The 23,635-nt window shown below is 44.9% G+C and overlaps 1 protein-coding gene and 1 long non-coding RNA gene across 4 annotated transcripts; one reads left to right on the forward strand and one right to left on the reverse strand.

Moving 5' to 3' along the window:
- Positions 1 to 1,125: 1,125 nt before the first annotated feature.
- Positions 1,126 to 15,224, reverse strand: LOC310669049. Its single transcript, XR_014506990.1, has 3 exons — positions 15,119 to 15,224; positions 2,267 to 2,437; positions 1,126 to 1,460 (listed from the first exon to the last, which is right to left on the reverse strand). It is a non-coding gene; the product is annotated as an uncharacterized lncRNA (long non-coding RNA).
- SLITRK4 (SLIT and NTRK like family member 4) lies at positions 14,963 to 23,052 on the forward strand. Of its 3 annotated transcripts, none has more exons than XM_083422463.1 (2): positions 14,963 to 15,449; positions 19,101 to 23,052. In XM_083422463.1, the coding sequence occupies exon 2, from the start codon at positions 19,163 to 19,165 to the stop codon at positions 21,668 to 21,670; it is 2,508 nt and encodes an 835-aa protein (XP_083278589.1). In that variant the 5' UTR covers positions 14,963 to 15,449; positions 19,101 to 19,162; the 3' UTR covers positions 21,671 to 23,052. The 3 variants fall into 3 exon arrangements, with proteins under 3 accessions (XP_083278589.1, XP_083278590.1, XP_083278588.1); XM_083422464.1 differs by lacking the exon at positions 14,963 to 15,449 and adding an exon at positions 15,496 to 15,615; XM_083422462.1 differs by lacking the exon at positions 14,963 to 15,449 and adding an exon at positions 15,665 to 16,706 and having other exon boundaries at positions 19,101 to 23,051.
- Positions 23,053 to 23,635: the final 583 nt, after the last annotated feature.

The following is a 23,635-nucleotide window of genomic DNA, read 5'->3' on the forward strand; positions in this document are numbered from 1 at the left end:
TTCCAGAAAAGGCTTTCTACCTTCTGTCGAAGACCAATTGTAGGGCAACCCACAAGGTCTCTCTCTTTGCCCTAGCAGCAAGGAAAATCCAGGCAAGAGTTATTAATGAGATTGCAGTCAACTGCTTTGGGGATGCTCTTATTTAACCATTATATCTTTTAATAACTAATGTTTCTTATCTGTATTCAATTTCACCCTTTTAATAATACAAGTTACATGTGATTTATGTAGTATTTTTAAGATGTAGGTTTTATATATGATTCTAGGTGGCAATGTGATCTTATGCAGTATTTTATACTGTCGGTTCCTGTATCGCACCTATTTATCTGACATGTGAATGGCCCATGGCCCAAGCATTAATAAACTATTACTGCGTTGTCTGAATTCAAGAGCTGGAATCATTAAATTTTAAACAATGCCTTAGAAAACCATAATGGGGTGATCTACCCCACACGGACACAGCTCCATGCACCGGAAGAAGGAATGTTAAAACCCATTGGGGTATTCCACCCCAACCCCTTTGTCTGTACACATTGGCATATGAGCTGTTTAATATTTTGCTTCTCCCTGACTTCATAGGATCATAGGATTCTGACAGGGGTGCCAACTTGAATAAAATATTGGGGGGGGGTGGAATGGTGGTAAGTTCCACTCCATATAATTGATCACATGATGAGGTGCATGTACACCATTTGAATGGCAATGCCAATCAACCGGAGGGGGGCTCAAATATTTTATTGGGGCCCCCAAAGACCCCTCTACCACTAAGAGTTGGCTCCTATGGATTCTATGGATATTCATCTCCACAGAAGGTGAAGGAGGTTTGCCAACAGAGACGTCTTTGTTGTCAACTGAGAAAACAGAAAGGAGAGGTTCCATCGGAATACTGGAAGAAGTTTTGAGTCCTCCTGTTTGTAAGAACATCAATGAACCTGACTGGATCAGGCCAATGAGCTGTCTGTCCCAAATCCTTTTCTCACAGTGATCAACCAGATGTCCAGCTGCTTGGATCATGCTTGCATCTGGTCAGCCTCTGTGAAAACAAGATGCTGACATAATTGGGCCACTGGCTTGATCTAGCAGGATGTTCTTATGTTATTAACAGGAAGTTAAGAACCTGCATGGTTCACGCTAGTGATTCCCAACAGTTAGTACTCAGAGGCAAACTACCAGTGAATCGAGAATCTAGTCATCCTTGTTAGTAACTGCCAACAACCATTCCCTCAACTAGCTCCCATAATAGGCAAAAGGAGGGTATATGCGGGGCCCGGGGCTGGCAAACAGACCTATGGAAAGGAAAACTTAAAGAAAAATGGGGGGAGCAAAGCAGGGAAGGGGAGAATAAAGAAATTGCATCCTTCCTTCCCTTCTTCTGTGCCAGCATGAGCCCGGCAGAGCTTAGGATTTTTGGCAGTTCCTGTAGCTTCCATCCACCCTTTCCCGTCGCTTTTTGGATTGCTCTGTAATTTAGCAAAATGATGCTTGATATTACTGGCTTAGAATTCACCAAGTCTTAAGCACTGCTGTTAAAAGACCCCCACCCCTGTTCAAGAGCAACATTTAGTCCTTTTTTAAAATACCAGAAACAGTTTCAATTGCAGAATTCTGAAAGCGTTCAAATTTCAAAATTTGGGGCCAGTACACATACATGTGCCACTGAAACTCCAAGTACTAGAAAGACTATCATATATTCACCATATCACTTCATATCAACCTTTCAATGTTTCTAAAATGAAACTCATATCTTTTTTTGGGGGGGGGAAACATGCTAAATATCAGCCTGTTTTTCTTTTACAAATATATACATATCATCTCTAAAATCTAAATATAAAATATTTAAGTGTGTTTAATCATCAAAATTCCTTCCCTTTACAGAAGCAAGCAGTCTGAGGTTTAAACTGGCCACATCCACACTATGCATTTAAACCACCATGATACCACTTTAACAATCATGGCTTTTCCTAAAGAATTGTGGGAACTGTAGTTCGTTAAGATTGCTGGGAGTTGCTAGGGTACACTTATTCCCTTCAAAGCACTAACAATCAGTTCCTCTTCCCAGGGAAATCTGAGATATGAAGATCTGCGAGGGGAATGTTGGTCTCCTAATAACTCTCAGCACCCGTTACAAACTACACTTCCCACAGTTCTTTAGGGGAAGCCATGGCAATCAAAGTGGTGTCATAGTGTTTTAAATCCATGGTGCAGATGTGGCCTCTTACACCTAGTTCTTTATTTAAAGGGGGGGGGGATACAGAACTGGTCTTACATGTGCACAAGTCTGGCTTCCCAGACTGGGACCAGAAAGTAATGGGAAATTCCCTTTCTTTCTTTCTTTCTTTCTTTCTTTCTTTCTTTGCTTCAGGTACCTTCCATTCTCCTGAGTGTCCACTGCATGAGCCAGCCAGTCTTGTGTAAGTAACTGTTGTTGGGTTCTGCCCTATTAAAACAAAAACAAAAACAAGCATCACAGAGCATTGTCAATACAGTGACATTTCCTCAAAGCCACATGAAAGGATTTTCTGTCTTTCCTCCTTTTGGTGGGAAGACATTTTACAGGGAATAAAATAAGGAAAGAGAGGAGTAAGCACAATGAGCAGGTTTTCAGAACAAAACTAGGATGAGGAGGGGGAAAGGAGTGTGATGTCTTGTGTCATCTATAAACAACAATTAGAAGACATCACTGTCAGACCTCAGTAGACTCCCAAGGCAAAGGCAGCACTGGAAGGTAATCGGCTGCCTGCTTTGACCTACTAAAGAAGAACAGAAATGATAGAACGAGATCCTCTATTTCCCCCATCTCTCTCTGAAAAATATGAGGCCTCCTTCTCTACATTTTCTTATGAAGAAAAACTCCTTTCTGATATGAACACTGGGAGTAAATGCTGTCACTGCAGGACCACTGCGCACAAACCTTTTCAGATGCCAATGAAGGTGATGTGGAGTAGAAAAAGGCATTTCCCCAACACATACAAACAATGTAGAATAGATTCACAAAGTTCACTGCCACAGCAGCCAGCTTACTGTGGTGTTTAAAGTGTTGGGCTTCGAGAATGTGGGAGCTCAGTGTTCAAATTCCCACTCAGTTTGCATACATGAAGCTCACTAAAGGTGTATTCAGATATGAGGATTGTCATCTTAGCTTTCCTGAATGCAGCGATAGTGCTTCTGTCTTGAATTCTAACCCCTGTTGTTTTGATGGAACTGTGGCTGTTTGTTCAATATGTAGTGAAGGTGCTAGGCTAGCCTCCCTAGGGAGAGCATTCCACAAATGAGGAGCAGGAAAACAGGTAACCAGTCACTTTCCCTGCCATTGCTTTCCCTCTCTGCTGCGTTCCTCCTCTGCTGCCAGTCAGTGGAGACAATGCTGCAGACGTGGCAAGTTTAGCTTTAAATGTGAAATTTTACCAGATTTCTCCCATATTTCTACTTCAAACCATCCAAATATTTCTAGCAAGCCCAATGAAAAAGCATGAAGACAATAGCTCTTCTCTGTCATTCTCGCCAAGCGGTCAGTGTTCAGAAGTATACAGTCTCTGAATATAGATGGCTGTAACCAAAAGCGTTTTACACTGAGTAGACCCACTGAAATGAAAGGACCTGATAGCCAGGTCCATTAATATCACTGGTTCTACTATGAACATTATTCAGCTTTGAAAGCTAGGCTGCAAAGTTGACCACTAGGCTGTTATTCCTTAACACTGGTTTAAATGTGTTTTACTGTGCTTTGACAATTGCTTTTAACATGTTTGTTTTTATTACTATGTATTTTATCATCATGTTTTCAAACATCGTAAGCCCAGGTTGGCCAAAAGATGGGATAGAAATGTTGGCATCCATCTGTCTCGAGAGAGAGAATGGAGTTCGCCTCTGAGGGTGAAGTCAAACTGCTGTGTAAGCTGGCTTGGGGCATAAGCCTGGGCAGGCTGTATGGAGGTCCTGGGCTGTTCAGATGATAAGACAGTCCTCTTGGCCTTGCTGACGGGGTCCAAAGGAAAGCAGAGCAAGATGTCTGGCACCAGACTGGCTGCAGGAGTTGCCAGAAGGAAGCATAACAAGGCACCGTTAGGTAGGCACCCTGGATTTCTGTAAGGTTTATTTCTAAGGCTTTTATTCTCCCGAAGATATCCCGCATGGCAGCGGAGATTCAGGATCAGAGTTTTTCATCAACTAGATGAGCTAACTTCCCAGGTGGACAAGCCCCATCTGCCCCTTATAAATGTGTCGTCATCATCATCATTATAAATCAATAAAATTAGTAATAAGACAGTCCCTCCACTCAGGCATAACACACAAGGAACAAAAGTTTGGTAGAAAGTAGGAAAAAGTGGAAGCTTTGGCTCCACTTCTTAAAGTCTCTACTCTCATAATGACACTTATGATGAAATTTAGAATTATAGAATCATAGAGTTGTAAGGGACCACGAGGGTCCAACGCACTGCAATGCAGGAATCTTTTGCCCAACATGGGGCTCAAACCCACAACCCTGAGATTAAGAGTCTCATGCTCTACCAACTGAGCTATGTATGGAAGTGCTTCCAGTAGCCTGCTGGAATGGTTGCCACTATGTGACAGTGGAGGAAAGGCCAGAGACAGCTGGTCTCCCAGCAGAGCTGGTGAAGCAGCCCTGCCTCACTTCTCTCCCTCTGCTCCACAGCTTTAATGGAACGGGAGAGTTAGCAGCAGTCAGTCTCTCAGCACTGGGGGTGAATAACCCCGTTTCTCCACTTCTTTCAGTTGCCATCATTACCCTCATTTTAGAACAGTGTTAATTGGCTGATGCTGCATAGAAACAGGCAAACTGGATTTGATTCACACTGAGGATGCATTGAAGGGTGGGAGAGAAAAGCTGGGCGCTGCTGCAGGCAGCGGGATCACAGAATCGCAGAATAGTAGAGTTGGAAGGGACCACAAAGATCCTCTGGTCCAATCCCCCTGCAACGTAGGAATCTTTGGTCTAACATGAGGCTCGAACTCACAACCCAGAGGTTAAGAGTCTCATGCTCTACCACCGACTAAGCTATTTGGCCCAGTGATGGGAGTCACTTCTTGGGGGAGACATCAAAATACATTGTCCTTTGTTCCTTCTAGCCATTGGGGGCCAGGGGCTGCACTGCTGATAGATGGAGAAAGGACCCGAGTGAGAGGCAGAGAAGTGAAGATCCAGGTGGGGAGAAGAAAGCTCTCAGGTGAGAACTGGACAGGCCTGTCATTTTCTGTCAATGGCTGGTATTGAGAGCTGGCTTTGGACAGAAAGAAGGTTCTATATTTGTGCACTGTTTTTCTGTATTCTAAGACACCCTGAAACTGATTTCCCTCTCCCTTTATTTTTTCTGCTCTTGTTAGAGAATCTGCATATTATTATGTACTTCTCCTTATTATGGTTGTTTTGATTTTTATGTCGTATAGTTATTATGATATGCAGTGGACATTTGTGTTCTATGTTATAAACTGCCCTGTGGTCATTTGAAGAAAGGTGATACAGACATTTAATAAATAAAACAAAACTTCTAGGCATGGGTAAACCTAGCCAATCAAGAACGGCATGATTAATAGGCTAGACAATCAGACTGGATGATGCCACCACACTATGCAGCCAGTCAGATTTAGGAACATGAGAATATTGCCAAGGGCATTCAAAGCAAATTCAAAGCTAAGTCAATTATCCCTGACTAGGGAGATTCTTTTGACCCCACTTGGAAAGGTCACTGGTGGGGTAGAGGAGTTTTTCCTGTCTGCTGGAAACAGATTTTAAAAATATCACCCCTAAGGATGCATTAGCAAAATTCACTCGGAGAGCAAAACTGCACTTAAAAAGAAAGGAGTATAAAGTATGTTGCCAAATATAAGAGATTTTAGAGGACCTAACTGTAACTCATAGAGAATGTAAAATTGACAAAATTAGGGCAACTTGAAAAAATAAAATAAAAAAACCTCCCAAACCCAGAAGCAAGAGAGGGAAAGATTAAAGCAGAGCAATGTACAAACAGCCCTGGCAGTAATCTTACTTTTTTTCTGTGAATATTATCCCTGCAACATTAATTCCCCTTAAAGGAAGCAACAAGTCTCAGGCTCACAGTATATTTTCCAAGCAGATTATCATAGCAAACATGTCAGTTGACAAGTCTGGTTGAAAACAGCAGGTTTAATGAAGCACATGAGTCTGGCTTACGTTACTAAGAGTGCTTTAGAACACCACATTGGAAGGTGTCTCATACTAGCAACATAGGAAGAGGCCTTATACTGAGACAAACCTGTTGGTTTGTCTAGCACACCATTGTCTACACAGGCCAGCAGCAGTGGCAGACTTTGGGCTCTCAAATTTCAGCAGTGTGGTGCTAATCTTTGGGGGAGGGGACACCTCTATTGCTCCATTCTACATCATTTCTGCTGCTCCTAAAATGCCTCTGCTCGTGATGGTTCTTCAAGGTTTCAGGAAGGTCTCCCAGCCCTACGTGGAGATGTTGGGAATTGAACCTGGAACCTTCTGCATGCAAGGCAAATGGTCTGGCACTGAGCAACAGTCTTTCGCTTTTTTTCTGCTACCAGATCTGTTACTGCAGAGGTCGGAAACCTCATGAGCAATGGGCAAATGTGGCCCTGAGTGCCTCTCTGTCCCACCCTCCAGTTTGCACCCTCTCCTCAGCACTCTCTTTTTCCCCCTCACACACCTCACTATTCTTGCTTTGCACTCCCTTTGTGTGCTTTTGCCTGCTTGGAATATGTCCTTACACTCTGGTTGTTATAGTTTTTTGTTGTGGTTTTTTTTAGAACACAGCATCAGTTCTATGCTAAAACTGTTTCTTTCTTTCTAAAACATGCCCTTTGAAATGCAAGTTTCTCCCCTATAGCCCTTATCTTTAGCTTGCAGAAAATGCTATAAAGGCCCCCAATTCAGAAGTCACCCCAAGGGCAAGGGTGCCATCTCCCTTGCTCTCTGAAGCTTTATTTGCAGCCCTCAGTCGGGATGAATGTACGCTGCTGTCTGGGTGAGAGCCAGAGTAGGAGTGTCTGCAGAGGTGGAATGGGACTCCTGAATGTCTGAAAATTGATCTTAGGGTCCAAACTATTGAGAATAGATGGATTTGGAGTGTATGGATGTTTAGTATACTATTTTTTCCCCCTGTTATAAGCATTGTTCTCTATCTTGTTCAGTTTTAAGCTGTCAAATAAGGTCTGTTAAATGATCTCATTTCTATTCATTTCATTCATATATACCCAGACCCTGGGATCAGCATCTGAGGCCCTTCTTCATGTGCTTCCTCCACAAGAGGTCCCAAGGGCAGCAGCATCAGGAGAACAGGACTTTTCTGCAGTGGCTCCCTTTGTGTGGAATGCTCTCCCCAAGCAGGTTCACCTGGCACCTTCATTACATATCTTAGGCAGTGGCGTAGCGTGGGGGGTGCAGGGGGGGCTGGCCGCACTAGGCGCAACATCTGGGGGTTAGGGTTAGGGGGCGCAAATCCACGGGTTAGGGGGCGCAAATTACTTGCCTTGCCCCGGGTGCTGACAACCCACGCTACGCCACTGATCTTAGGTGTCATGAATGATTTAGTTGAGATTCCTGCATTGCAGGAGGTTGGATTAAATGACCCTTGGGGTCACTTCCAACTCTACAGTTCTATGATTCACTTTGCCTATGGCCCCACCCACCACTAGCATGTGACACACACACCACACCAGAAAGGAATCAGGCCCTGAGGACAAAACAAAATTTCTCTACTCAGGTATATGGGTTGCACCTTTCTGATTGTGGTTGTTAGCACATGCTGAAATCATCACTGGATTCCATCACAGAGGTTTTCTCATTTCCACCTCCATGATGCTCTTGCTGCTCGAAGCAAAGCTAAACCACACACAGTTCTAGGGCATGTACAGAGTTCTGGCTGAATTAGGGTACTCTGCAACAATCGGTCTATCTTGCTAGGTTGTGTTTCCTTCCACTGGCCTTGAGATGGGGGAGAAATTCAATCCATTTAATAATATATAATAATTATTTATTTGTATCCTGCCCTCCCCAGCCAAGGCCTGGCTCAGAGTGGCTAACATCATAAAAACAATACAATATACATAAAAACAGACATCAATGAATTAAAATACATCTTTAAATTATTTAACATTTAAAAGTGAACCTATGTCACATCATCCAACATAATATGAGAACCAAAATTCTCACTTGAAATTCTCACTTCTCCAAATTCTGCAATGCAGTTTTCCAGTCAAGCAATGCATTACAAAAACGCATAAGCTAAGGGTAAAGCGTGCATACGAATGCAATTAATGGTGAAGGTAACATACAAAAATGCAGTAAATTAGGGAAAATAATATACTCATTTGTGTACATTATGAGAGAATGTGGTGAATTTTCATGAGAAAATTAATTCACAAACTGATGTTGAAATGTGTTGAGCTAAACTAGAAAAAATAAGAAACTGAGAGAAACTTAAATTTTCAGCTTCACTCATCGCTAGTGGCTAGTTTTGACAAGAATGACTAACCAATGACTCTGAGGTATATGGTCTGAATAGGGAAGCTCCACTTAACTAATAACTATTGATAGACCTAGCCTCTATTAATTCGCCCATCCCTACTGACACCTGACCTTCAGATTCCAGATGTCAGGCTTTTTGTCCACCTCTGCCTGGATATCCTGGACCCTGAATCAGAGACTTTCAGGATTCAAAAAACCAACAACCCTGAGCTTTTCCACTGAGCTACAGCCAGGTATCTGAGACCCAACCAATCTTATTTGCAACACTGCCCAGTCACAGGAGAGGGTGTGAAGACTAACACTTGCTAATCATCTCTTGACATGATACTACAGATGTAAAAAAATTAGCATTCCAATCAGCCCAGGGGGCAAGGGGTGGTAGGAAGGAAGGTGGAGGTAGCAGGGTAGATGCTAATAATTAGGGAGCCCCATAGGTTTGGGGTTAAGAAGCTTACATAGCCAAACAAGGAGAGAAGGGAATGCAGCTTGTCAGGTTCAGGACTTTGGTCCTCACTCCTTCCTTAATTGCATGAAGAAGGAATGCAAAGAGGAGGCAACTGAGAGGAGGAGAAGTGGCAGGATTAAGGGGCTTTGGAGATTGACAGCAAGGGCCCTACTTGCCAGATGGTGCCAACACCTAATGCTGGTTTTGCAGTGTGTGGTTTCAAGCAGCCACATTGGCTCTTGTGCACATTCCGTGTAGCTTTTTTAAAAAGAAAAATGAAATTGATGCAATACTGGAACAACCCAGGTAGGGTAGATTGAGTTCTTCTAGGCCTAAGAAATCCTGAGGTTATGTTTACAGGAAGCGGGAAATGCCCATAAATGGCAGTTTCTGTTTGTCAAATTGTATCTGACTTCAAAGGAAACAACTTGTTGTGAATAATGGATGCTATACAAGGAACCAGCCTCAGCCTTCGGAGACTGCAGTGAGAAATGTGCTCTTGGCTGACGCGTGCCTCCCTGATGCAGGCGGTAGGTTACTCGCAGTAGCTTGGAGAGGTCTCCTGGATAAACTGGAGGAAGCTAGCTGGAAGTAATCTGGAACCATGCGGAGACGCAGATTTGACGGCATTTCTTCTGCTTTATTTGGCACAGTGCTCGGTTGCAGCGGCTCTGCCTTCCGTGTATTTACAGCTTCATGCTGCTTCCCCTCACATCGGTTCTTCAAAACGGTTGCCTGTGCAAAGACAGATTCTGTGCTGGCTTTCTCTCTCTCCCTCCCTCCTTCATTCTACAACTCCGACAGGCAGTTGAGTTGACATATCCAGCGAAGGGCTGGGAGGCGGGGCGACCATTCCCTCGCTGCCTTAAGAAAGGACATGCCCAGTCATCTGAAGAATCATGACAAGACTTTTCTGTACAGGCATTTTGAGTTTTGTAATATCAGATGCTGCTTGTGGAGGAGAGCAGTTGTTACTGCTCCGTCTGGCAGGAAGAAGATGTTACAGACTTGTTAACTATAAATTATTTTGTCATGGATGTTCCAGGATTCAGCTAGGCTCAGGGCAGCATATATGCTTTGCTTCACAACAAACCAGATGTAGTGACAGCTACCAACATGGACAACTTTAAAAGAGCATTGCAGAAATGCATGGAGGTTAAAGGTTGTTAAGGGATAACAGCCATGATAGCTATGTCGTGCCTCCACTGAAAGAAGCACGATGCCCCAGCAAAACATTTCCCGGGTATCACAAGTGAGGAGAGTGCTGTTTCATTCAGGTTCCACTTGTGGGATTCCCATAGGCATATGGTTGGCCACTGTAAGAACAGGAGTCTGAATGAGATGCAGAGCTCTTCCTAAATTCATGTATTGACCAATCCGACTGTAAGAACATAAGAAGAGCCTGCTGGATCAGGCCATTGGCCCTATGTTCTCACAGTGGCCACCTTGATTCTTGTAGGAAACCCTCAAGCAGAGCCAAACCTGAGAGCACTCACCTCCTGTGCTTTCCAGTAACTGGTATTCAGAAGCATTTATGCCTCTGACTGTGGAGTTGGAGCACAGTTAGCATAACTAGTAGCCGTTGATCACTTTGTCCTGCATGAATTTGCCGAACCCTCTTTTAAAGTCATTCAAGTTGGTGGCTATCACTGCAAGTTCCATAGCTATTTTGATTCAACAACAATGCCCAGTGTTCAGGAAGTTGGAGATGTTCCTGTAGTGTAATCCATCATCAGTTTCATAGTCCATCATCTCTACCTGATGGTTGAGGATACGCGCACACACACACCAGCAACAGGAGGGCTGCAGCGGTAATAGCACCACTCTTTTTTGCCTTGGTCAGACAACACCTGGAACAGTGTCTCCAGTTCTGGCCACCAGAATTTAAGAAGGACATTGACAAGCTAGAATGTGGGCAGAGGAGGGCAACCAAGATAATCAAAGATCTGGAAACTAAGCCTGATGAGGAGTGGTTGATGGAACTGGTTATTTTTAGTCTGAGAAGAGATATGATAGCCATCTTCAAATATATGAAGGGCTGTCACATGGAAGACAGAACAACTTTGTTTTCTCCTGCTTTGGAGGGTAGGTCTCAAATCAATGGCTTCAAGTTACAAGAAAGAAGATTCCGCCAAAACATCAGGAAAAACTTTCTGACAGTAAGAGCTGTTTGACCGTGGAACCATCTCCCTTGGAAGTGGCAGGCTCTCTCTCAGTGGAAGTTTATAAGCAGAGGTTGGACAGCCAGCTGTTGTGGATGCTTTAGTTGAGATTCCTGAATCCCAGAGGGTTGGACTAGATGACCCTCAGGGTTCCTTCAAACTCTATGATTCTGTAGTATCCTCTCTGTCCCATAATACAAAAAATTGGTTACCATGAATCATTGGCTGCATTCACATTCCATTTTCCTCTTTTTTCCTGCATTTTATTGGAGTTTCCATAAAAGCCACTTCTGAAAATACTAATGGAATATCATGCATGTTTAGTGCTCATTCACTGTTGATGCTAGAAAAAAAAAATCATTTTCAGCCTTCTTTACTCAGAAAATAACAGGAGTAAAGTGATGAAATGTGGGGCAGTATATTAGCCTTTGGTTCTTTCCTCTTGTTTTAATCATGGGAGAACAGAAGCAGACATGAATGGAATGGGTGGGGGAATAGTGACATTGCCCAAAGGACTTTGTTGTGTTGCACGACACCCACTGATGTGAATGAAATTTAGCACAACATGCCAGTATATTGGCTTTAAAAAGCCACAGTTCTGTAACACAACGGGTACCGCATTGTGAAAGGAACATGGGAAAATAGGACAAAAGCACTAGAATTATAATCAGGAAAATTAATGCAATATGTCTGAATGCACCCATTGGTTGGCCATAGATATGGGGCAAACATACACAAGCCTGTCTGATCCTTAAGAAGCCCTGTTTGTGACCTGCAAGGAAGGGTCATGAGCCTGGAGCAGGGCTGGCAGAAGACATTTCAGCACCTAAGGCAAGCCACAAAGTGGCACCTCCCTGCCAGGGAATAAGAGGTGAGTGAAGCTCTACATCAGGACAGGGCAGATCTACTATGAAATAATAAAATGTGAGCTTCAGGGCTCCTAATCCCTGCTTCAGGGGCTCCAGAAGCAATTTTAGTCATGCCCACACTGCTTAACATTTTGCCATCTAGGAGGCCCCATTTGAGTTGTACAACTCAATTTTTATTTTTATTTTTTTGTATATATTTTGACAGTGCCAAAGTCTGAGCATCAATAGCACAGATGCTGTAAAGCCTCTTGTAAAAAACCCACTAAAGAAGAGAAAAGCGGCTGCCCAGATCTTGTTGCTGGTTGTGAAGGGGCCCTCATAACCATTCAAGTTTCAGGCCCCCCAAAATGTAGGCCCACCACTTCATCAGGAAGAAGTGGGGGAGGGAAATCAAATCAACCATGTTCAATGGTTGAACTGGAAATCAAAGGCCATGGCAGCGGGGCGGGGGAGCTACTCTGAATCATGCCAGGCACGTGTAGACTCCAGGAGACCCCAGAGGGCAGTGCCCACTGTTTCCTCCCCTGGAGTGGGAAGAGAAGAGCAGCACCCCCAATTTGCCAAGAGGCTGCTGTAGAGGCAGCCTTTGAGGGTGCATCATCCTAATAGGTCTTCTGCCTCTACATAGGGGGGAAGTTGCTGAAAGGCTAGATCTCAGCAGGAAGTGATCTGACCATGACAAGGGACTGATGTCAATATCCCCCACCTTCTTCCTGCCCAGCTGAGAAAACACATCCAGAGTGTAACCTGTCACATGCATTAGGCTGATGATGTTGGGACAGCCCCGTGGTTATCATGGCAGCCATAAAGTGCTGAACCACCCCAAAGCTAACCACTTTGGGCCTTCAGCATGGATGCTAAGTCCCCCAACACCAGCAGTCTGGGAGTCCTCAACACTGCCTCCAAGATCAGCTCTGTCAGGGAGACTGCTGGGCAGTGGGGTGGGTGGTGAACCAGCAGAATCCCTAAACTGCCCTGATTGCCTAGTACCAAGAACACACACTCTGGATCCCATCCCAAACTGGACACACAAACTGTACACACTGTGTTCTCTATAGAACACAGAAACGCTGCCTCCCTTCCCTTCAAGTCTGCCTTGATGCTACCCTGAGTACTTAGAATATCCAAAGACACACATTTAAAAGAAATGAAGAAAGGAACTACATATGTGCATGCGCAGTGAGGTGTTATGTCATTTCTACCAATGTTTATGGGGTGTGGAGGTGACACTGATGCACCACTTCATAAACATGCCCACATATATGTATAGGAACAATGCACAATCCTTACATGAAGATATGCTCAATTTCAAAGGCTCTGCACAAAACTGTTCTGTCAAAAACCTCAACCCTGTGTATTTCAAACCCTATGAGTATACATAGCCCTAATCCACAAAACCATAACCCACCGTACATTTGCTAACCTTTAGGGTGCCCCGAGATGCTTTGTTGTTGTTGTTTTGCTACAATGGACTAATGCAGCTCCTCCCCTGGAAATTCAAAAGAAGAGTTTATTAACAGCTGTCAAAAGTGATACATGATCAGTAGCAGTATATTTATGAGTATTGGATGCTGGAAACTGACAACTAGCCTAGGTGGGTTAGTTTCATACTGTGAGGCTTGTAGGCTTCCCTGAAGTCGGTATATTGTGGAAGTGATGTGAGCACATACTGAAAATTTAGGTTTGCACAATTAAAGTGGATTGACGTGATCTGTTGCACATTCAGAACAAATCCACAGCAATGCACCTTTTGTAGCTAGGAAGGCAACAGGGAAATGCAGTGAGCAAATGTGGAATTGAAGTATGATGAACTAGAAGATACAACAAAGGCAAATCAGTATGCTCAGTGTCATAGCGAACATAAGAAGATCAGGCTGGATGAGCCCAATGGCACTTCTAGTCCACCCTCCTTTCTTTACAGATCCCAACCAGATGCCCGTGGGAAACCTGAGTGCAAGAGTACTCCCCTCTTCCTGGTTTCCAGCAATTTGTATAACCTTCTTGCAAATGCTCAGTAAAGCATGGACATAGCCTAACCCCATTTGAGCTTTTGCGCAAGGAAATCAGGATGAATGCCCAATAAACAGTTTGACTTGTAAGAGATTCTGGAAGCACGTAGAAAAGGATAGGCCTTTGGTTTGGCCTGGTATGGCATTCTTATGCTTTTACGTGCTAAGAAAACACTGGCGGATTTACAATACTATGCAGATTATTTATGCCAAACAGTGGTAGTTTTCTCAGGCCACCCTGCCTAATGCAAACCAGCATCCCAAAATTATATCAGTTACATGAACCCATTTGTCAGTGTGGAGCTGGTTGCAAGGCTAAATAGTTAAGGAAGGTTGCTCTGCTCCTTTAAAACCCTCAATTTTCCCCTTGCCTGGCTTAAGTGCATATTTGCATCTTCAGAACCCCCCCCTCCCTCCCCTCCCTTCTCCAATCTGACATCTCTAAATAAAAACTCTCTGCTTGGACTAGTTGCCTCTTCTCCTGCCTTGGGAAAAATCTGTCCCGGTGCTCCGGGAGATATTCATTGCCACTTTAAATCATATTACAGCGTGCAAAGCAAAAATATGTGGGGTGGAGGGGAAGAATAAATAAAAATAAACCAGTGGTCTCTTAATGAGCTGACTGTACTTTGCATCAAGGGGAAGAATAATACTAAGGAGGGGGAAGAGTGAGAAGCTGTATATTTATGTGTGTTAAAAATAATATATAATTGGTTCCCCCCCCCCCATCATATTGCAGCTGTTGCCTAGGCATAAAGAGCAGAGCGAGAGGTGGGATATATATATGAATATGTATATGTGTGTGTTGATATTGTGTGTGTATATATATTCCTCCTTGCACAGATAACCTCTCTCTTAAAGGTAGAGAGAGAGATTTTTCAAAAAGTTATTATTGGGAAATAGCAAAGCGGCTGGTATTCTCAGCGAACCGAAGTCTGCAGAATTGCTCCGCCCTTCTCAGCTTGTTGGAAGGGGTGTTAAATTCTTGAGCATTGGGAATGGGAGCAGAGGCTTCGCGCTCTCCTTTCCTCCTCTCTCCCCCAGTATCACTACTGACCCCGCCTCGTTTTCTAGTGAGATGCGGTGCAGACACTAAGCCTTAAAGCTCAGGAACGTGCCCCCCGAGAACAAGACGGACTAGTCACCTAGGTCAGAAGGACTGCTAGAAGCGTTTTCTCCTTCTTCTCCTCCTCCTTGTTCGCCCCCCGCCTCGCCTGCCTTCCACTCTTCTCTGCATTACCTGGACGCTGAGCATCGCTCGCTCTCTGTGCGTGGGGGGGGGGGGTGCAGCTCCATCAGAACCTCGAGTGATCCATCTCGGGATGACGCGACAGGGATCCCAACTCCTCGCTTAAAGGCAGCTTCGTTTAGGAGGCAAGCGGTGGGCTCCGGAAGGGCTTTCCCGCACCCACATCTTCTTCCTATTTATTTTTATTTCCACCATCTCCAGCTGGCTGAGTAGGAAACTGGACGAAGGTACGGTGGCACTTCTCCCTCCCTCCCTCCCCCGCCAAAAAAGCACCCAAGCTAGGAACGGCGCGGTTGGTGGGGTGGTTTAGCGGCGCGTATTTCTTACTGGTATGGAGGACGGGGGTGGATCTGTGCCTGTGATTCTTTTGCTTCTCCCTCCCCGCCAAACTAGGTATTCGTCTTCTTTCGTGTATTAAGGGATAGAGAGAGGTGTCTGGTGTGGGGGAGTGGAGTTATTATTATTATTAGGAGTATAAGAAGTATATTCGGTTGCGTGGACGAGGTCTCTGGGTCTTGAGGTTTCTCTGGACTTTGTGCAAAAGAGGATTACTCAAAGCGCAGAGGGAGAGTGCGTGAAACTCTCCTGCGGTTGGACTGAGGGACCTAGAGCCGCGGGCTGCCGTCTAGGTGGACCTGCTGATAAGCGGCTTTTGTGTGTGAGAGAGAGAGAGTATGCAGGCAGTGTGTGTGTACACGACCTCCAGCGGCGTGTGGCCCGCCGTGCGCCCTTCTCTCCAGGCCGTGCGGTCGTGAGAACGCGCGATCCTCCCGTGCAACGTGTGAATATATATTTTTGCCGGTGTAACCTTGGGGGGTATGTGTGTGCGCGCGTGCGCCAATGTCTCCTCGCCTCCCCTCCACGGTTCGGGTCCCTGCATTAGCTCGCCGTATATGTGAGAGTTTTGCATGGAGGACTGTCGGTCCTGTTTCTGTGCGTACGCGTATCTTCTCTTGCACTGGGGCTGTATCCTGTGGCTCGCGCGCATTTTAAGCGCATCTCTGGGCAGCGTCTCTCAAGTGCGTTTTGGACGCCGGGCGCTTGTGTGTGTGTGTGTGCGCGCGCGCGCACGCCTTTGCGCACCTTCTGCTCTCCCTGCCTGCTGGTGTGTGTGTGTGTGTTTAGCTGGTTCCTTTCCTGATCCGTGTGTTTGTGTGTGTGTGTGTGTGCGCGCGTGTGCGTGTGCGCGCTCGTGCGATTCTTTCTCTGTGTGCCCTGCGTTGTGTCGCATGGAGAGCTGCCGCTGAGTACGGGGCTCGGTAGCCTGCTTGGGTCTCCTTTGTGTGTGTGTCTGTGTGTGTGTGTGTGTGTTTTGGGGTGGGGAGAGAAGAGAAGGGAAAGCAAGCACACACACACACACACACACACACACACAAGTCCCCATCACGTAGAGAGACAACCCCAGAAACTGCATAGCAGAGAAAGGGAGAGAAAGACAGAGGAACCAGAAGCCGCGTTTGGGTAGCTTGAGCCGGCTAAGCAAGGTAAGGATGGGGGGGGGGGGTTTGAGAGAAAAGGGGTAGGCTTTTGCCCAAGATAAGAAAAGCGCGCGGGGGATGGAGATTGCATGCATTTCAGCAATGGGGGGAGTGTGTGTGCAGAGGGACGGTTTCTCCTTTGCAAATGGATCTTTCGCTTGCAGTTCTCTGTCTCACCCCCTCCCTATTTCCTCTGGAGATCCACGTGAAAGGGGTTTGTTTGGTGAGAAAGAGAGAACTGATTTTGGGAGCGACGGGGTGGGGGCGCTTGACGCTGTCTTCCACCCACCCGTTTCCCCGCCGGCCCTCCGATCCGATATATCTATCTATCTCCCGGGCGGGCCGCGAGGGTATGAAAGAGAGGAGGAGGTGAAAAGAGAGACCCTCTTCCGAGCGCCCCGAGGGAGCTGCCCGCACGCCGGAGGCAGGCGATCCGGGAGCGGCAAGGCTGCGGCAAAGCATTGCGGTGGAGCACCCCCCGCACCGCACCGCTGCCGCCGTCCCTAGGGAGAAACCGGGCAGGGAGCCCGCCAGCTTCGGATTGGGGGGCGGGGGCGGAAGGCAGCCCAGCTGTGGGTTCTTCCTCCTCAAGTCATAGCCTCCCTCTTCCATCTCATAGCAGTCAGCTTCCCCGTTCCTCGATCCTGCCCCAGAGGCCTCATTCAGTGCCATGGGAAGGGTCCTTCTACGAATTTTTCAGACCTCCGTCCATCATCCACGCCACCACTTTCTCTTCCAAAGAATCCCAACGCTCCCTCAACCTCTCCCACGTTGCCCAGTCCTCGCTGTATCCGTCGCCCCCAAAAGATCCGAGCCTGCATGTTCCTCTCTCTTCCATCCTGCCTTTTCTACTCTTCTTTCTGATTCTCTTACCCCCCCCCCCGTCTGCCACACTCTACCCCTGTTCATCCCTGATTCCCACCCTCCTCTCCATTTTTCTTCCCTTCTGGTCTCCCATGACCTCCACCTTCTCTCCAGGCTCAGTTTTTCCTTACTCACTTTCCTTACACACTCCTGTCCTGGTCTAATCACACATATACTTTCCTTTCTTCCCCACCGGACACAGATTTCGGCATCCTTTTCATCCTTCAAATTCTCCTTGGCCTTCCCTTCCTCCCCCCCCCTTCTTCTCCTTCTCCTTTCTTCTTTTTCTAACACCGCCCCAAGTTCCATTCTGTGATCTTCATTGTTCTCCAAGACAACTCCTGGACTTCCTTAGCAACCCATTTTATTTTATTTTATTTTATTTTGCAACTCATTTTTCTTCTCTTTTCTCCCTCTCCCTCTCTCTCCTTCATAAAGAAGGCAACCCAAATGTTTAAATGTCACAAATGCGGTTCAGCAACTTCTTCCCCCAGGAGGTCAGGCAGGGTCCTGTGTTGAAATAAAACTTGAATGCACATCTGCTGCCAGATTAGGCCATAGATGTGTGTGTTTGTGTATGTGTAAGATTCATGGAATCCACCTCCTGTGAGAATGCAGAGTTTTGGGGCAAATTATATAAGGTTCTGCATGATAAAAGTTGCTGGACAGTTTGGATGGATTTCAGCCTAGTGAATTATGACTCTGGTTTGCACTGCCGATTAAGGTGCCCTTTTGGGATGCTGGATGCACGCACACACACGCCTATAATAAGCACTGTTAATTTGTAAATGTAGAGAGCTGTAGCCTCTGGGTTATGAGGGGGAGTAGTTAATGTTCCTGGGTTGCATTTTTTTGGGGGGGGGGATTTTTAGCATAAATCTAAAAAAAGAACAGGAGGCACATATCAATGGCTGGCACAGAACTCAGAATCAATAGGGGGACAGCATGCATTTGCAATGAGCATTGTGTAAGAGCAGATGACCATCTTCTCTTCCCTAGATTCATTCCTTGCTCACTCCCGCTTGCATCTTTGCCTTTCTGTGCTAGATTGTCTCTCCCGCGCCCCACACACTGCCTCTCTTTCTCCTGCCTTTGGAATGGATTATGCATTGCTTCCAAATACGTGATCCAAATCCTTCTGACTATGTGCAAAATGACCGGCATTGGAATGCTAAGCATACATTACAATGGAAATGCAGTTTAGCGGGGGCTCATTCTGTTTTGGTATTCACGCCGTACACAAGACAGAGTAATGCACTGTATCCATGCATTGTGTGTATTTGAAAAAGAGAGGCTGAAGCTATGGATGGATAGACACTGATCAGAGTTATAATTTCAAATGCAAGGTACATCTGTGCCCTTTTTTGAATTGCCGCAATACATTTTATGTTGTCCTTGTACTGTACCTATTCTTGTTCAGCAACAGTAGCTCAATGTGTGCTGTTCACCTATTTACTATTAGTACTATTTTTATTTTTTATTCCTGGAATTATTACTACTGAAACATATTCTATCTTTGTCCTCCTTCTTTTGTAGATTATCTGTCTTTGTTCAGGAGCAGTAGGCTTGATTGCTGATCCTAAAACAAAACAAAAAAGATGCTTCTGTGGTTCTTTCTGGTGTTGTCCAGCCCAGCTTCTTCTACGGATCCAGAGACTGACTCATCTGTGGAAATTTGCAATGTTTGCTCCTGTGTGTCGGTGGAGAATGTACTTTATGTCAACTGCGAAAAGGTTGCAGTCTACAGACCAAACCAGCTGAAACCACCTTGGTCTAATTTCTATCACCTCAATTTTCAGAACAACCTCCTCCTCCTCCTGTATCCAAATACATTTCTTAACTTTACTCATGCTGTGTCCCTGCAGCTGGGTAACAATAAATTACAGAACATTGAGGGAGGAGCTTTCTTAGGTCTCAGTGCGTTAAAGCAGTTGCACTTGAACAACAACGAATTAAAGATCCTCCGAGCTGACACCTTCCTTGGCATCGAGAACTTGGAGTATCTCCAAGCTGACTACAATTTAATCAAATATATTGAAAGAGGAGCCTTCAATAAGCTTCACAAGCTGAAAGTCCTCATCCTTAATGACAATCTGATTGCCTTCCTTCCTGATAATATTTTCCGTTTTGCTTCTCTAACCCACCTAGATATACGTGGGAATAGAATACAGAAGCTGCCGTACATTGGAGTTCTGGAGCACATTGGCCGCATCGTTGAGCTGCAGCTGGAGGACAACCCATGGAATTGTACTTGTGATTTGTTGCCTTTGAAGGCATGGCTGGAGAACATGCCCTATAACATCTACATTGGGGAAGCCATCTGCGAGACTCCCAGCGATTTGTATGGGAGGCTTTTGAAAGAAACCAACAAGCAAGAGCTGTGCTCCATGGGAACAGGGAGTGATTTTGATGTGCGCATCCTGCCTCCATCACAGCTTGAACCTGGTTACAGCACACCTAATGGCCATGCAACACAAACATCCATGCACAGATTGGTAACCAAGCCTCCCAAGACGACAAACCCTTCCAAGATCTCAGGGATAGTCGCTGGGAAATCACTCTCCAACCGTAATCTCAGTCAAATAGTAAATTTTCAGACCAGAGTGCCACCTCTGACACCTTGCCCACACCCTTGCACTTGCAAAACACACCCTTCAGATTTGGGATTAAGTGTCAACTGTCAAGAAAGAAATATTCAGTCACTGGCTGAGCTTACCCCCAAGCCGCTGAATGCTAAGAAACTCCATGTCAATGGCAATTATATTAAGGATGTGGATACTTCTGATTTTGCAGAGTTTGAAGGGCTGGATTTACTCCACCTGGGCAGCAATAGGATCATGACCATTAAAGGGGAGGTTTTCCGCAACCTTACAAACTTGCGGAGATTGTATCTAAATGGCAATCAGATTGAGAGGCTGAGTCCCGAAATGTTTGCTGGCCTCCACAATCTCCAGTACCTGTATTTGGAATACAATGTCATCAAGGAAATTTTAGCAGGCACTTTTGACCTCATGCCAAACTTGCAGCTTCTCTACCTGAACAACAACCTGCTCCGGAGTCTGCCAGCCTACATTTTTTCTGGGGCTCCCCTTGCTCGGTTGAACTTGAGAAACAACCATTTCATGTACCTGCCTGTAAGTGGTGTGCTCGATCATCTGAAATCCCTGACACAGATTGATCTGGAAGGGAATCCGTGGGACTGCACTTGTGATTTGGTTGCTTTGAAGCTGTGGCTGGAGAAGCTCAATGATGGCATTGTGGTGAAGGAACTGAGATGTGAGACGCCTGTGCAGTTTGCTAACATGGAGCTGAAGACACTAAAAAATGAGATCCTGTGCCCCAAACTTCTGAAGTCTGCTGTTTTCACTAGTCCTGCACCCTCTGTCACATTTACAACACCATTGGGCCCCATTCGTAGTCCTCCAGGTGGTCCTGTTCCATTGTCTATCCTCATCTTAAGCATATTGGTAGTGCTCATTTTGACTGTCTTTGTAGCTTTCTGTCTTCTTGTCTTTGTCCTCCGCCGCAACAAGAAACCGTCAGTGAAGCACGAAGGTCTGGGGAATCCAGAATGCAGCTCCATGCAACTTCAGCTTCGGAAGCATGATCACATGTCAAACAAGAAGGACACTCTGGGGGCAGAGGCCTTCATCCCCCAAACCATTGAGCAGATGAGCAAAAGCCATGCCTGTGGCTTAACGGAAACAGAAACAGGCTTCATGTTTGCCGAGCCATCGGGGCAGAAGGTCATCCTGCGAAACAACAGTGAGAAGGATAAAGATTTATTGCACATGGATAGCAGGAAAAGACTTAGCACAATTGACGAACTCGATGAGTTATTCCCAGGTCGGGATTCCAATGTCTTTATTCAAAATTTTCTTGAAAGTAAAAAAGAATACAACAGTATAGGGGTCAGTGGCTTTGAAATACGGTATCCAGAGAAACAGCAAGACAGAAAAAACAAGAAATCTTTAATAGGGGGTAATCACAGCAAAATAGTCGTTGAGCAAAGAAAGAGCGAATATTTTGAGCTGAAAACGAAACTTCAGAGCTCACCAGACTACTTGCAAGTCCTTGAAGAACAAACAGCACTGAATAAAATGTAGGTCATGCAATCTTATATCCTGCAGAGGACCTGTATTTAATGATGCAAGTGCCTTTTGTTGACTTTTAATTTCCATATAGATATTCAACCAGTAGGCATAGAGGCAGGTGATCTTATGGGTGTGTGATAAAACTTGCTCCAAACAGATATTATTTCATGAAACTCTTGCGCTGTGGAATCCTGTAGGGGTTTACTGCAAAACTCTATTGCCAAAGTGTTGCTTTATACACGTATTACACTGAATTTAACCTCAAGAGGCATATATGTTTTGTACCCTAGTTGCAAAACTCTTCATCACTTTGTGATTTGTTAAAGCAAATGCAAAAGTGAACAGGAACGAAACTGGTACCGCTGTTAGTGTACTCAGCTGAGTCATCCATCTGCACATGGATTAAAAAGTTGGTGGAGGAACTGGAAACAACCATTCCCTATGGTGTGTGATGTTGTAAGCAGCACTGTTTTAGAGAATACCTGAAAAAAAGTTTTTACAAAACAAAAAACTTTTAAAAAGCATGCAAAAGAAAGAACAGTCGATAGTATGTGTAAAATTGGTTACCTTTATGGCCTGCATCTTGAAACCGCTGGATTTATAATGTTAAATTGTGCAGAGATCTTTGTTTAAAATATACCATGCATTGCATCCCTACAAATCAATTTGACCATCTGACGCATACCACAAATTGGCATAAGATGGAACCAACTCAACCCAAGCTTATGAACAAAACAAAAATGGTGGTGTACACAATTGGAAGAAAATACTTGATGTGGGACTACTCTGTGGCTTCTCAACCCCTGTTAACCCATTCTCAGTGATGTGAAACTCCTTTCAAACCCCTAGAGGTTATCCAAAATTTTCAAAAAGATTGCTTGCTGTGTGAGCGTTTCAGAAATTATTTTTGTAATATAATTCATATTTATGAAATACTTTGTATACTAAATAGGAAAAAAAATATGTACTCCTCAATATGTATTTAAATATGCCTGATTTGTTTTCCTGGTCACAAAGGTGCATTAATCATTCAGTATAATTTAAAAAAAGAACAATATACCAAACAGAAACTGTTGATGAAATGTATAGATTTATTTGAAAGTCAATGTGATCAGGTCTAAGACGAATAATAATAATAATGATAATAAAATTATGTTCTGTACTACGCTTGTGAAATTAGCAGGTGATCTTACTTAAGATTTGTCCCAAGAGAATTGTACAGAGTTAGGTAGATTTGCTCTAAACCTTTTGATATTTCATATGCTTCTGGTTGCCGCTAGTGGTTTTGAAACACCCGGACTCCATTAGGCTTTCATTTTGTTCTTAAGTCTACTCAGATTGGGTGTTGGGGAACTTTAGCCCTGCAGATGTTGCTGAACATCCCTGGCCATTGACCATCTATACAATATGAAGGCAGATGGGGAAGCTGTGGCCCTCTGGATGTTGTTCGACTTACTCTCATCATCCCTAACCATTTACCAAACTGACAGGGGTGATGAAAACTGGAATCAAACAAAGGAGGACCATGACTTCCCAATCCCTATTGCAAAGTGTGTAATGTTGATTGTAGTTTGTCAGGTGTTTGTAAACCATCACTGGTTGTTTTTCCCCAGCTTCAGGCTGGAACCAACAACAGGAGGTTTTCCAAGACTTTACTTGGAGGGTTGCACACAGCCATACATGTAAATCGTGTGCACATAGGTCAAATAACCCTATGAACGGTAGTTGTTCACGGTGCTGGGCTCTGTGAGGGGTAAACTACAGTCCCAAGATTCCTGGGTGGGTGTGCTTTAAATGTACAGTGGCTGTGCGCAGCAATTTCCCAGGGACAGTGCTACTCTGTTTTCCAGTTCCTGAGAATCACTTGGCATGTCTGTGTTCCTATTTTTATGTCGTTTGGTGGTGCTTTCTTAAACCTTTAGTTAGTGTCAGTTGCTAGATATGTTCAGGGTTCTGCAACCTATCCTGGTCTCTAAC

This window comes from Podarcis tiliguerta (genome assembly GCF_965153285.1).
Source record: "Podarcis tiliguerta genome assembly, chromosome: Z".
NCBI lineage: Eukaryota > Metazoa > Chordata > Lepidosauria > Squamata > Lacertidae > Podarcis > Podarcis tiliguerta.